The sequence below is a fragment of the Sciurus vulgaris genome (genome assembly GCF_902686455.1).
Source record: "Sciurus vulgaris genome assembly, chromosome: 15".
NCBI lineage: Eukaryota > Metazoa > Chordata > Mammalia > Rodentia > Sciuridae > Sciurus > Sciurus vulgaris.
In genome coordinates, this window is record NC_136476.1 from 76,363,850 (window position 1) to 76,377,490 (window position 13,641).

General features: G+C 48.0%; 1 protein-coding gene across 1 annotated transcript in view; it reads right to left on the reverse strand.

Moving 5' to 3' along the window:
• Positions 1–13,641, reverse strand: part of CDK5RAP2 (CDK5 regulatory subunit associated protein 2) — a 178,385-nt gene that overhangs the window by 50,143 nt on the left and 114,601 nt on the right. Inside the window, 3 exon segments of the mRNA XM_079112477.1 lie at positions 74–205; positions 2,476–2,707; positions 7,682–8,093. Of these exon segments, the coding sequence (XP_078968603.1) occupies positions 74–205; positions 2,476–2,707; positions 7,682–8,093 (776 nt within the window).

Below are 13,641 nucleotides of genomic sequence, written 5' to 3' on the forward strand. Positions count from 1 at the left end.
GCACTGGGAGGCCTGTGGTGGGCCTAGCCTGGCACCCCATCACTGCGTCTTGCACCCAGGGCTGAGTTCTGACCGGTCCTGTAGCTTGCTTGTTGGCTGGTGTCCACCTCCTTGTCTTTCTGGGCAGAGGGCGTGGCTGCAGTTCCCAGCTGCTCTTCTGGGTTCTGCTGGTAGGCTGCTCCCACAAGGGGCTGAGCTGCAGGCACTGGCAAAGAGAAGGAAAAATGAAACCACAGACTTGAAGCTTGGCCAAGCAACTGAGAAGAACACAAAGATACAACAGGGAAAATAAAAACACTGGGGAGGCAAAATGCAATTTAAAAGATAAAATTAATCTATCGAACTGCCATAACAGGACATAAAAAGCATAAATATACTGCAGCTTGTCTGAAATGGTTTAAGTCCAGGCTCTCAAAAAACTATGAGTGAGAAAATGAATTCCATCAACTCATGCCCACTTTTCCCAAACAGAGAGGCCCCAGGATCTTCTGGGAAACGACTGGAGCAGCACCTGGCTGAGATCCCCTAATATCTCAGCAAGAAAGGAAAAGATCCTTCCTTTCCAAAGCCCCACAGCCCTGCACAGGATCATCTGCAGCTGCCCCCACCCCAGCTAGACGGAGCTCCCAGAAGGCAGGGGCTACATCTGAGTCACGGCTCCTACCAGGGTGAGGGGACACAGCAGGTGCTCAAGGACTATTCACTGCATGCGTGAACAGACGCCTAGAGGGTGAAAGAACGGACTGACAGAAAGTGGGGAAGGAAGGCGGGGAGAACGATTCTGCCCAAACCAACCTACCTTGAAACCTCAACTCTGGTAGACCCAAGAGAGAACCTAACATAAGCCACCTCCAGCTACAGATTATAAAATTCACAGAAGTGTCAGATACTAGGCTTCAAGAAACAGGGAAGAATACAGACTTTGAACTCAGGCAAGCTGCTTGGCATCACAGTTCTGAAAGCTAGTAACTGTGACTGTACACAAGGCCCTTCTCTCTGAAACTGCTGCGTCCACTGAAGATGAAGACAATACGGTACCTGCCTCCAAGGACTGTTGGGAGCATTCTGTTGGCTTGTGTGTTTATTATGCATGGTAAGGCTCAACAAGTAGCAGGTGCTTATTTTATGAGCACCACAGGAAATCCAAGCCTCCAGCATCATCTCCAACTCATCTCTGAAAATCCCCTGATCAGACCATCTTCCCCGGTACTCACACTCTTCTTGGCGAAGACAATCAACCTTTTCTCTGAATACTCATCTCATCCCTCATAAGTGGCCTGGGCTGTCCCTGAGGCCACTGCCTCTCCTACAGGTTTCCCAGTAGTGATTTATTCTCACATCTAGAATAAATGTGGATCTAGAAGTGCATAAGTACCTTCACTCTTTACTGTCACTTCCAGATCATTCTCTCTGCCCAAAACTCAAACTCTGAAGCTCATATTGCCAGACTATGCTGCTAACCCTACCTTATTGCAGTCACCAACAATCATCCCCTAATTCACTAGATCCCTGGAGATTCACTGATAATTTGGCTCCTGGATTCCCTATCTCTCTATATCTCTTGACAGTGTAATCCCTCCGAGGTTTCTATTCTTGCTGTCTCCAACAATTCTCCTCTGTTATACATGGTAATCCAGGCCAACTGAGCTCCACACATTCCATGGAAACAGCTCTTTAAAGCTCATGCTGTCAAATTCCAAGGCCCACCCTCCATCCTTGTCTGAGGCATCTTACCACCAACATCTGACACAGCTAAGTTTCTCTACCCAGTTTCTGAGGTGTCAATCTCTCTTGGTTCCCTTTCACTGGGTGCTTATGTGGACCATGATGTGCTACCTGACTATTCTGCAAGAGGGCTCCCAGCATTCTTCGGATACTCAAAGGGCACCCGAGGTGCTTCCTACAAGTCTCTGAATGCTAACCGTTAGGCACAATTTTAAACCAGGGAGTCTTATTATTTTTTTTTTTTCCATGGCACCCAGGAGGCCAGAGGCAGGAGATTCAAAGTGGGTGAGGAGGTAGGTCTCTTCTCGAGGAGGACACAAGGTCAGTAGGGTTCAAAATCTGTTCCAAGATGGCCCAGACATTCCAGAGAACCCTTCAAAGAAGACACTCCCACTCCTACTTCTGATGGCATAGCCTGTGGCTTCCACAGACAGAGTCAGGCCAACAGGCCCAGATTCAAGACATAACACAACTGGGCACCTGTACACAATTCCAACTGAAGGCAGCAGAAACCCTCACGGCCGGAGAGTACCACAAATCCTGTTTACCCAGATTCCAAAATAAAAAGAAAGCAACAGATTTATTTTCCGTATTGTTTTCCTCTACTTTACATTTGTCAAGAGTTAAGATTAGTCACTGCGATTCATGAAATTCATACTCGAACCTTCTGCAATCCTGAACAATAAGGTGGTCCCCTCAGGCAGCTCTCCCAGGCCGTCTAGTTCTTGGAGAAGGCACTTCTGTGCTTACCGTTCAGTAGCGTTGGGTCGGGCGCTGGCCTCCCTTCCATTATTGCCTCAGCCAGAATCAACTTTTGGTGCAGTTGCTTATTGCGAGTTTTAAACTCCTTCAGCTCCCTCTGCAGCTCTAGGACCTGGCCCTGTAGCTGAGACGTCACCCCCTGGGTGGTGGGGAGATGATACATACTTCCTAATGACCGGGATGACTTTATGAGTATAGGCAAGCGGGACTTCTTAGCATCCTGAAAACACACACACAACAATGAGCAACAACACGTCAAATACACTTCCTTTGGTTACCTGGTTGACATCCTCGTGCTGACCCAGACTTCTGGCTCCTGTCATAGTATCTATGTTCCAGCCCCCACTGTGGCTGTTAGGGCCAAGCTTCCCCGATGTCCAGTTAGCCCTGGACCACTGTCTCTAGGGATGATCCAGATGCTTCACATGTGGCAGTTCTTTTTCCAACACAATCTCCTGGAAAACATTTTTTTTAACTCTATTTCCTCTTTCTTGTCCACTCCTAGTGTAGCCAATCTGCCCTCCCCCACTGTTGGGCCACCAGAACCACCCCTTACATCAGTGGCTACTGGGTCTCCAGCCCAGCAGATTTCACAAACCAGAGCTCCCAAACTGCCCGTCCTGGGCATCTTTGTTTGCGATGGCTCATAGGCACTCCCAGGTCACCTGAAAATTCAACTCTCCGCTTCCATCACACTGTGTCGCACAAGTCTACGCCATTGTCCTACTACTATGTATCTTAGTAAATCACATCACCGTCCACTTCACAATCCAGAAACCTGGCATAATTTTGAAGAACCCCTTTATTCCCCTCATATACTTCTGTCACACAGGGTTCAGAAAATCCTAGCAACTCCTTTTCTCTCAATTCTTTCAACTCTTCTCAGCCTCCACTTCCACCAACCCCCACCACTAGCTCTCCCTCGGCCCACAGCATGGGTCTCCTGAGTAGTCTCAGGCATTCACCTTTGCTCTCTCTATCCTCTCTTCACATTGCAGCAAAAAGGCGTCTGCTAGTCTTCTCTTCTGCTTCAAACTATTTTAACTGCTTCTTGGTTCTCTTACAACAAAAGTCCAAGTCCACACCACAGTCTGCATCATTGCCCCTCTCCCACTTTCCCCCACTTTCCAGCCACACTGACCTCTGTCAGTTGTTCAAAATGCACGTTCCCTCGCACCGCAGGGCCTTGGCCTATAATGCCTCCTTTGCCTAGAACGCCCATGCTTGCTCATCCCCACTTCCCCACTTCCCCTAAAGCATTCATCAGCACTCAGTTCAACATGCCTTCCTCGGGAGAACGGACCTCGATTTCCAAGACCAAACACTCACTGTCCCCTACAATTCTCCTCAGAGGACAAGAGGAGTCTCATCATGATTGCGTAGTATAATATGTATGATATGCATGATAGTATGACACTATCTTCTGCACCAGCCTATGAGCTCCAGGCTGCACATACCTTGGTCGCACTCTATCCACAGCTTCCAGCACAAGAACTAGTACACGGTAAGCTCTCAACACTGTGCACACTAGACATACAAATGGTAACCGCAGAGGCCCAATGAGGTACCTGTTAAGTGGGGAATTTTAAACATTCCCAGAGCCGAGAGGGACTTGAATCTAAATATATGGAGATTGATCACAACTTGGTAATAAAAAAACAAATGCTCCAATTAAAAGATGGGCAAAAGACTCAACAGACATTTCTCCAAAAATGTCATATGGCTAACAAGCTCATGAAGATTCTCAACATCCTAAGTCACCAGAGAAACATAAATGATATCACAATAAAATACTATCACTTTATATCCATTAGGATGGCTATAATAAAAAAGATAACAAGTGTTGGTGAGAACCTGGAAAAACTGGAACCCTCACACGCTGCCGGGAGGAATATAAAATGGTGTGGCTGCTCAGAAAACGGCCAGCAGTTCCTCAAGAATTCTAAAAAGGAGAAGCCATGTGATCATCAGTTCTACCACTGGGAAGACACCCAGGAGAAACGAAAACGTACGTACACAAGAATCTGTACATGATGAGCGACGTCATTCCTAAGATCCAGAAAGCAGAATCAGCTCAAATTACATCAACTGATAAACAGATTAATAAAATGTGGCATATCCATACATCAGAATACAACCCGGCAATAAAAAGAAATGAAGTACTGATCCACACTACAGCATGAATGACCCCAAAAACATTATGCTAAGTGGAAGAAGTCAGTTGTCAAGACCATATAATGTATGATTCTATCCATATGAAATGTTCAGATCAGTCAGTGGCTGCTTAGGACTGGGGGTGGGTGGGATTGGGCATGGTTTCTTTTTAGGTTGACAAAAATCTAGCATTGATTGGTAATGGTTATACAACTCTGAATATACTTACAAATCATTGATACTCTCATTTAATTAATACACTGCCCTTGTAAAAAACCCACTGAAATATATACTTTAAATGGATGATATGTAAATTGTATGATATGTGAATTATATCTTAATAAAGTTGTTAAATGTTTTTAACTAGTGCAAAAGAAGGTACGTAAGATCAAAACAGGAACTACCTGGCACTTGAGGTATGAAGAGATCACCAAAGCCCCTCCAGGAAGAAAGAAAAGTAGGGGCCCCTCTTGCACATTCTGGGGTGTAAAATGCCCTCAAGCAGTCTTCCATGCCCCTCAAGTAGACGCTGCATTCTCAGAGCTCACGGGGGAATAGAAGGCATTCTACCTGTTTTCCAGATTAACAGCTGAGATGTCAAACCCCTAGTCCAATGTCAAACCACAAGAAGTCGCAAAGGTCAGACTGAAATCAGCTCCTCAGTCTCCACTGCTCAGGAAAAGCGAGACGCTTTCCACCCTGGCATTCCAGGAAAGAGAGGGAGGTGAGGGAATCACTTGGGAAGAGGTTGCTACCTCAACAAAGGTGGTCAGAAAATACCAGTCATTTGCTTGTCCTGGGTCTCCACCAAACTTTATTCTTGGATCTAAATCTGTGTGTCATGTGGCAGCAGAAAAGACATCTACAAGGGCACAAATGCCAGAGCCACCCTCAGAAGGAAAAAGGGATCAGTCAACTTAACGCCAGGCCGAAAGGAGCGCCACACAGAATGCTACCTATGGGCTCCCAACACTATCCCACCTACCACCTTAGTAGCCACAACATACTGGAACTGCTTACTTGGGAATGGGAAGGGGACAGGAGCCCAGGCACTGTGGGCTCCTACCACATCCGAAGTGCAGCCCCGGGTACACGCCACACCTTGCCTCACTGTGCCATGCCACCATGTCAGCGCCAGGGTCTAGTTCACACGGTCCCAGTGGTCCAGCCACTGAGAGGTAAGGTAACTTCCTACCCAAGAATTCACCCAGGTAAGTGGCCAAGCCCAACTCAAACATAGGGAGGCATGTCGTAAAGCACACCTCTCGCCCCTCACTGAACCAGGAGGACACCCGGTCTCGGTCAGCCTCGGATGCCGTGAAGCTCCTCTGAACAGGAAAACAGAATCTGGCCTAAGTCATGGGATTATCAATTCCGTGACCACCAAAGTCACAAAGAAAGTCACCATTTCTGTGCATACCCTGGAGCCAAGACGGTGACAGGAAAGCAGGTGTGTGATATGGGTCTGTGCTGCCTCCACGGCCAGACCAGCTCACATGCTCTCACCCCACCTGCCAGCTGAGTCACTTGGGACAGTTTTTGGACCTTTTAGTGCCTACGTTTCTTCATAAGTAAAATGTATGTAATACTTACCAAACTCACTCCCTTGCAGAGTAGATAAAACAAGATGAAACAGAATTTAGCACAATCCCTGGTATATATAGCAGATGACAAAAAAAAAGGCAGTTTCTCTCCTTTGGAAAATAAAAGCAAGAAGCATAATTTCAAACTAAAAAAAAATATTTAATATATTTGGGGAAATTAAGTCTATTTAATTATCCAATTTTCCTGAACATTGGATGGCATCTCACACACAATAGAAAGAAAGCAAATGAAAAACAAACAAAATAAACAACAACAACAACAAAAAAAAAACACCTCATTTTCCTAATAAGGAAGGTACAAACTGAAGGAGCTAGGGCAGGTAAGAGCATTTCTATTCTAGCCAAATTGCACAAATTTGCATTTTGAGTACCATTAATATAATGGCAGTGGTGTGTGGGTTTTTTTTTTTTTTGGGTCTCTACTGATATCTTTAGAAAACCCTTTTCCAGAAATTACAGTTTTGGTGCATAATTTAAAACAATCAAAAGCAATTTTGCTAATGATATATCTAACTCTCTTTGGTGTGCACAAAAGCAGTAATTTAGTGGTCAGAAAATAAACTTAATTCTCCATTCTGATGCTATGAAGCACTGCTACAGTGGATTTCTCTGCTACAAAATATTCATCAGAAATAAAAATCCCGCAGTCTTCACTGGAGCTCTACTGGAAACACGGCCTATTTCCCTCTTTACTAGAACACACCTCCCTGCTACAGGGATTCCCAACCCTAACCTTACTCCCACAAGGGCTGCGGTAAAGTGCAATCAAACATTGCCAAGAAAGTTTGGTTTTTAACAATCTGGCATATCTGATCACATCTGCAGAGAGCTCAGAAAGAGTCCCTAGATGGATGGGAAATCAACACGCAGACAACATTCACTCATCAAACCAGACCCCACCATCTCAAGCCACCATGGCTGCCAGGTAGCTTGACGAGGGAGAGGGTGTGGCTGTGCAGTCAGACACTGTGCAAGCCCCAGCTCAGCCCCTTAAGGCCAAAGTGGGGCACTCAGGATCTCGTTTCAATAGAGAGTACCTTTCCTACAAAACAACTTCACTGCACCCCGTAAAAGAAAATGTCTGTTGGGGAGAAGTATCCTCACAATGGACTCTCACGCAGCCATTCTAAGAAACGTGAGCCGGCGTGGAAGAGAAAGCCAGGGACAGATGTATGCCTGTGATTCCATGTGTGATTTTTCTGAGGAAAACACAAAAATGCCATCATACGTAGATAAATGAGATAGTGCTGGGGTGCAGGACAGGTGGGATGGGGTTACTGGGAGAGAAGGAGGGAGGATGCCAGGGAGGACACAGGCCTCCAGGAGTGGGCCAGGAGCAGCCCAGGTGGGGAGACCCCAGACCTTCTCTTCACATAAACAGAAAAACGTGGAGGCAATGGAAGTAAGTTTTAAAGTTTTTGTTTGCACAAACTTACTTTGTGGGTTGCCCGGGGGCAGGAGAGGGGAGAGGCCTGCTGCCCTGGTGTCCTGCACCAGGTCTCTGGCTGAGGCTCAGTGCTGAACATGGTGCCTGTTGGCGTCTCTCCTTCGTGTCTGAACCTGAGCGGGTCGCCATCCTCGGCCACAGTCTGCACTGAGGCATCCTTGAGCTCCACCTTGGCCACTTGGCCCATCTTTGACAGCTGACCCCAACTCAACTTCTGTTCGTCAGGTGGCTTGGAGAATGAGTTGGCTTGGAGGAAATGTCCACGTTCACCTCTTTGCTGAACAGCCATTTGCTGAAGAGTCTTCTCAGTTTTACCATCAAGAAGTTTTGCAGAAATTCCCTGTTCTGCCAAGCATATTCGTTCCAGAAGCAGGTCACCTAGCATTTTCAGAAGGTCTGGCCTGTTTCTCCAAAGGAAAGGAAGTGGGAGAAATAAGCTTCCTGCTACAGCCTTGACCCTACCCAGCTTCCCAAGTTTTCCCTACTGACTCCTGCCCAGATTCTTCCTACACTAAACACAGTAAGTCCCCAAATATGCCAGGAACTATGCCGAGCATTTTATCCCGTATAACCTCACAACAGCCAAATGAGGCTGACCCTACCACACCTAACTCATGGGTAAGACGAGAGGCACACAGCAAGTGAACAGACCACGTGGATGTGCCAATGCATGCTGGGTCCAGGAAGGAACGAGTGACCATGAGGTGCCACAGCAATTACAGGGCGCCCCACCCCACAGCCCTGGCCCCATTCCTACACCCAGAGGCAAATGTGGCTTTTGATGAATCTCACCAAGCTGGCTGGTCCATGGGTGACCTGATAACTCTCTCGGTGCACATAGGTATTCAAGGAACAGGTGTTAATGAAGGGATGTTTCACAACGTGCATACAGGTAAAGGTATAGGTAGAAAGCACCCTGGCTTCAAAGGCAGACAAAAATGGCTCTGGGGGCTTGGGGCATAGCTCAGTGGTAGAACATTTGCTTAGCATGGATGAGGCCCCAGGTTCAATCTCCAGAATCAGAAAAAATAAAATAAAATGGTTTCAAATTCTAACTTCATGATTCTTTGAAAAGAAGACTGAGTCTCTCTCCACAGGACAGCTATGAGGACAAAGCAGGGTAGTGTCTGGGCGGCAGATGCTTTTCACAGCCCTTGCCAGTGTCCTTGGTCCACCTCTGATTCAGCAGCAGCTGTGTGAGCAGTTCCTGTGGACACAAGCAGTCCCACCTCAAGCGCCCTCCAAGGCTCTTCCAAAGCCTCTGAGCCAGCCAGCAAGGTGGTGTGGGAGCATGGGACGGCTGTCACCCCTGGGAAACCCTCAACCTATGGGGCAGAGAGCTGGGAGTCAAGGTCCCAGGCTCTATCCTTCAGAGGCACAACACAGGTCCTACTGTCCCTCAGAGGATACCCAGCAGGATGGGCCCTCGCTGCCCAGTAGTCACCAGATCAATACCATACCTTTCCTGGCTCGGCTTTCACTCCTGTCCTACTCTCCCTGAGCTCTCATTCCTGCTCCCTGCTGCCATTCCCAAATAAATCAGCTGTACCCAAGTCCACATCTCAGGCTCTGCTGTCCAGGGAACCAAAGTTAAACTAGCCCGTAGAACACTGGGGGTGGTGCTGGCACGCAGGGGTTCAAGACGCCCCTTCCTGAGTGCTTCCTTTGCCAGCCACTACAGCGGGCACTAGGGATACAAAATTGCCAGCAGGGACTCAGACTGGCATTAGAGGCAGGTAGTAAACAGACCGCTATTCCGTGAGGTAGCAAAGGAGAGGCGCTGTAGAGTCCTCCAGGGTGCAGGGGCAAGGGCGGGGCTTCTAAAGTCCAAGAAGCCATCCAGGGAGGGGACTGGAGCAGTTCAGGCACAGGCAAGGTGAACAGGCAAGCCACAGGGTGGAGAATGAGGAGGTGGGGCTGGAAAGCCAGCAGGGGAGAGGCGAAGAGTCTTGTATGCAGCGTTAAGCAAAAGAGGGCCTCTGAAAGGCCTGCGATGCGGAGGCCTGCTCACACGTGCGCTTTGGAAAGGCGACTGGTTGTTGGGTGGAGAAGATGGTGGAGTGAGCACATAGGAGCTCCTTCTACTCCAGTGTAATCGCAGAACCGACAGCAAAAAATATGTAACAAAAGATTATTTCAAGGTATTATTCAGGGCTCAAAATCAGGATAAAAAATGGAGGTCAGAAACTGAGGAACACAGCACGAGAAGGGGGCTGGAATGGGTACAGAAAGCAAAGAAGCCAGAAACGCAAACTGCAGGGGAGAGGAAGAACCAGGCAAGTGCCCAGGGCCCTTCATAGACCCTATAAGACCAAGCCGAGGCCCCTCAAGCCTATACACAGGAAGAGGAAGGATGGGCGCTGTCTGTACAGGTAACCTGAGCTTGCACATAAAAGCTGTCACTAAGAGAGACCCAAGAGAGAGAATTCACATTCAAGAAGATCAAAATCACAAAGCAATCTGAAGACTACAAAATAAGAATGTGCAAATCATCTACAAAATGAGAAAGAAAAGAGATTCCTAAGAGAAGAGGAAGGGATGGAATTAAGTTAGAAAACTATGAACAAAGGGACTGAAGAGGCCGGGTCAGAAGGCCCAGGTCGAGGTGAGGGCCTGCAGCTGGCAGGGAGAAGGGGACAGGAGGGGCCCTTGCTATGCTACTTCTCATTTCTTCTTCCTTGCTTTCTCCTTCCTGCCTATTTCAAGAAACCTCATGAGACACACCAGGCTCTACCAAAGCCTTTACTGCTTGCTGGTCTTCACTCCCTCTGACCTTTGCTACCACTAGAAATGATAGGCACCCGTTTATCTTCCTCACTGGGTCCTCTAAGGGCAGGGATAAGGCCCTCCTCACACCCAGATTCCTATGATCCAGATCAGGAGCCGAGTTGAATGAATTAAAATTAAACAGCACACTAAAATGGGTAAAAATAAATAAATAAATAAATAAATAAATAAATAAATAAAACAGAACTAAAACGTAAAACATATCATTCTTTTCTAACATGAAGTATCTAAACTACACAAAACATCTTAAACCGTAGTAAAGCCAGACTTTAAAAATACTTCTGGTACTCCAAGCATCAGGAGATGTTAAACTAATTTTCCTTTCCTCTCCTTTAATACAAACAAGAAATAATGACGACTGCAAATCAGCTAGCCAAAGGAGGACAATTACTCACCACCAAACAACAGGCAATAAAACCCAAAAGAAGACTTTACAAATGGGTAGTAAAAGGTACAAAGAGGCCGTTACAATATACTAAAGTGGTGCTGCCATTAGATAAAACATTTCAAGTGTTACTTTGCTGTGAATCTGAACAGCAGATTCATTAAGCTGTCACTGGAATCAGGACCTCTGGAATAGTTGGTCCAAGGGTCCCGTCAGAGGCCCACGCTACTCTGCCTTCTGGAGCACCAGAGCCATGCAGAAGGCGTAAAGCACGGCACTGCCTTCGCCAAGCACTTGCCACGCACAGAGCCGTTAAACACTCTGATCCTCGCTGGGATCGCAGCTCAGTGATGGAGACCTGCTTAGCATGTGCAAGGCCCTGGGTTCAATCCCCAGCACCCCAAAAACAACAACAAAAAAACACAGACCTTTCTGACTCCCAAGGAGCACCAACCATCTCCAGTTCTCTAAACTCACCTTCTTGCCATGATGCTAAGCTTTTAGTAGTCTGCATGTTTATTCGAATAATCATCAAGTACTCTTCATTTGACATGTAAGGCAGCAGTCACACATGGTAAAAAAAGTAACGGAGCTTAGGTGTCATTAAGGACAAGCCAGACATACTCTGATACACACACAGATAACTAAAGAACCCAATGTAAGGGATGATAAGTATGACAAACAGAAGGGAGGCAGAGTGAATGTGGAGAAGTAGAGCAATCCTTTGGACGAACTGGTCAGGAAAGGTCTCTACAGAACTGACACCCAGCTGAGACACGGCCAGGCCTACACACCTGGTCACAGTGCACTCCAGGGAGAGGGAACAGCTGTCACAAGGCCTGTTGGTGAGAACAAGCTTGGATGAAGGTTCATGTGTCTAAGGCCCAGTGAATGAGAGTGGGTGATGAAGACACAGAAACGGAGAGGTGGAGGAGAATCTCGTATCTCGTATCTGACTCCAAGGGCCACAGAAACCCACTGGAGAGTTCTAGGAATGGAAGAGACATGATCTGATCTAAGTTTTTAAAAGGTCACTTTGGCTGCTCTGTGGAGAAGGACTGTGGAAACAGAGAGACAGGTAAGGAGGCTCTGCTGTTGGAGGAGTCCAGGCAGGGGCTGACAGCAGCATGGATGAAGGCAGGCGTGGAGATGTGAAGAGGCTGAATTAGGCACACAACCAGTCTTAAACATGGACTCAGGAGGATTTGCTGATGGATGTGGGGATGGAGGAAGCCACACTCTTGCCAACAGCAATTAAGCAGCTAGCAAAGCTATTAATAGACATGAGAAAGAACAGGGAAGAAGCAGATTGGAACATGATTGGGTTTTGGACAAATGAATGTTGCAGTGTCTATTAAACATCTAGGTGGAGATGCCAAGTTGCAGCGCCCCTGCACGTTCCAGGCGGCAGGCATAAATCTGGGAGTCACAAAGCACACTCTACAGTCACGGCAGAAGAGATGGTGAGAAAAGAAAGGGCTGAGACCGCAGCTCTGGGACACACCGATGTTCTCCAGCACAGGAGACTGAGGAGGTGCTGTGGGTGGAGGGAAACAGAAGGCCAGGGAGAGGGGCCAGCTCCCACTGCAAGCAAGCACTGGCCCGACCTCACAACCTGGAAATCGTCACCAACCTCGACAAGTGGAGCAGAGGTGTGAAGGCACTCAGGATGGGACAGAGCAACGGAAGGAAGAGCGCACATGTGGTGACTACAGACGGTCCTCTCAGATACCTTGCCTCGAATGAAACACGGAAAGGAGATGGTCGCTAGAATGGACGTAAAACCAGGACGTGGGGTACCTCTCCCAAACGCCTGATATCAAGGCATGTCTTACGCTTATGGAAAATGGCTCAATAAGAGGAAAACCAATGAATGATGTAGAAAAGAGAGAGGTCTGAGGGGGGCAGGAGCTAAACCACCAGGGGAGGGCTGGTCGGGGACGGGAGCAGGGAGACAGTTTGCAGGTTCAGAGGCAAGCAAAGGTTTGAATTAGACTGTTGCCATCTTCTCCCGACTAACCCGGCAAGGTCATCAGCCAGGGAAGGGAGGGAGCAGGGGAAGAGAGCACTGTGTGTGCTGAGCACTCGCCCTCTAATGAATGAGAATGAATACAGAACGCGGCACATCCTGTGAATGTGCTAAGCGGGTAACACGAGGACCTGGCCAGTCGAGCCGGTGAGGAGGGCGGGATGCACCAGGTGAATGTGAGCCGAGGTCTCAGGGTGGGGAATGGAGGCAGCAGCCAGCAGTGTGCCTTCAGCCCTATGGGATAAATAAGCACCCGGCCCCCAACTGCAGGGAAGAAGAAACCAAGGTGGGGAGATGGCACGAGGTCTGAAGGTGCAGCTGGGCCATCCGCTCCCACGGCTGCTTTTTCCAGTGCGATGAACACACCTCCCGGTTGGAAGGAACTTCTGAGCAGAAGACTGGCGTTTCCCTACCAATAAGAATACTGATTACCCCCGGAAAATGCTTTAATGGCTCTGCCATTGACTAGCTAGGGGAATGTCAAGTCCCCAGGAACCAGCTCTGGTCTTCATAAAAAGCTCACTGACAGCAGCACATACAGCAGTCAAGAGGGGCCCGCAGAGTGTGTGTGCAGGTCAGGGCTCCAGCAGGGCCCTTGGAACCACGACTCTACTGCCACAGGGTCAGTGGTGCAGTGAAGGACAGCACGCAGAAACGACGGGTAGGGCAGCAGGTTTGCACTGGCACAAAGCAAGCCTTTAACAGAGCGCTGACCAGCAAGGGCCTGGAAGCCCACGGAACAGACAGA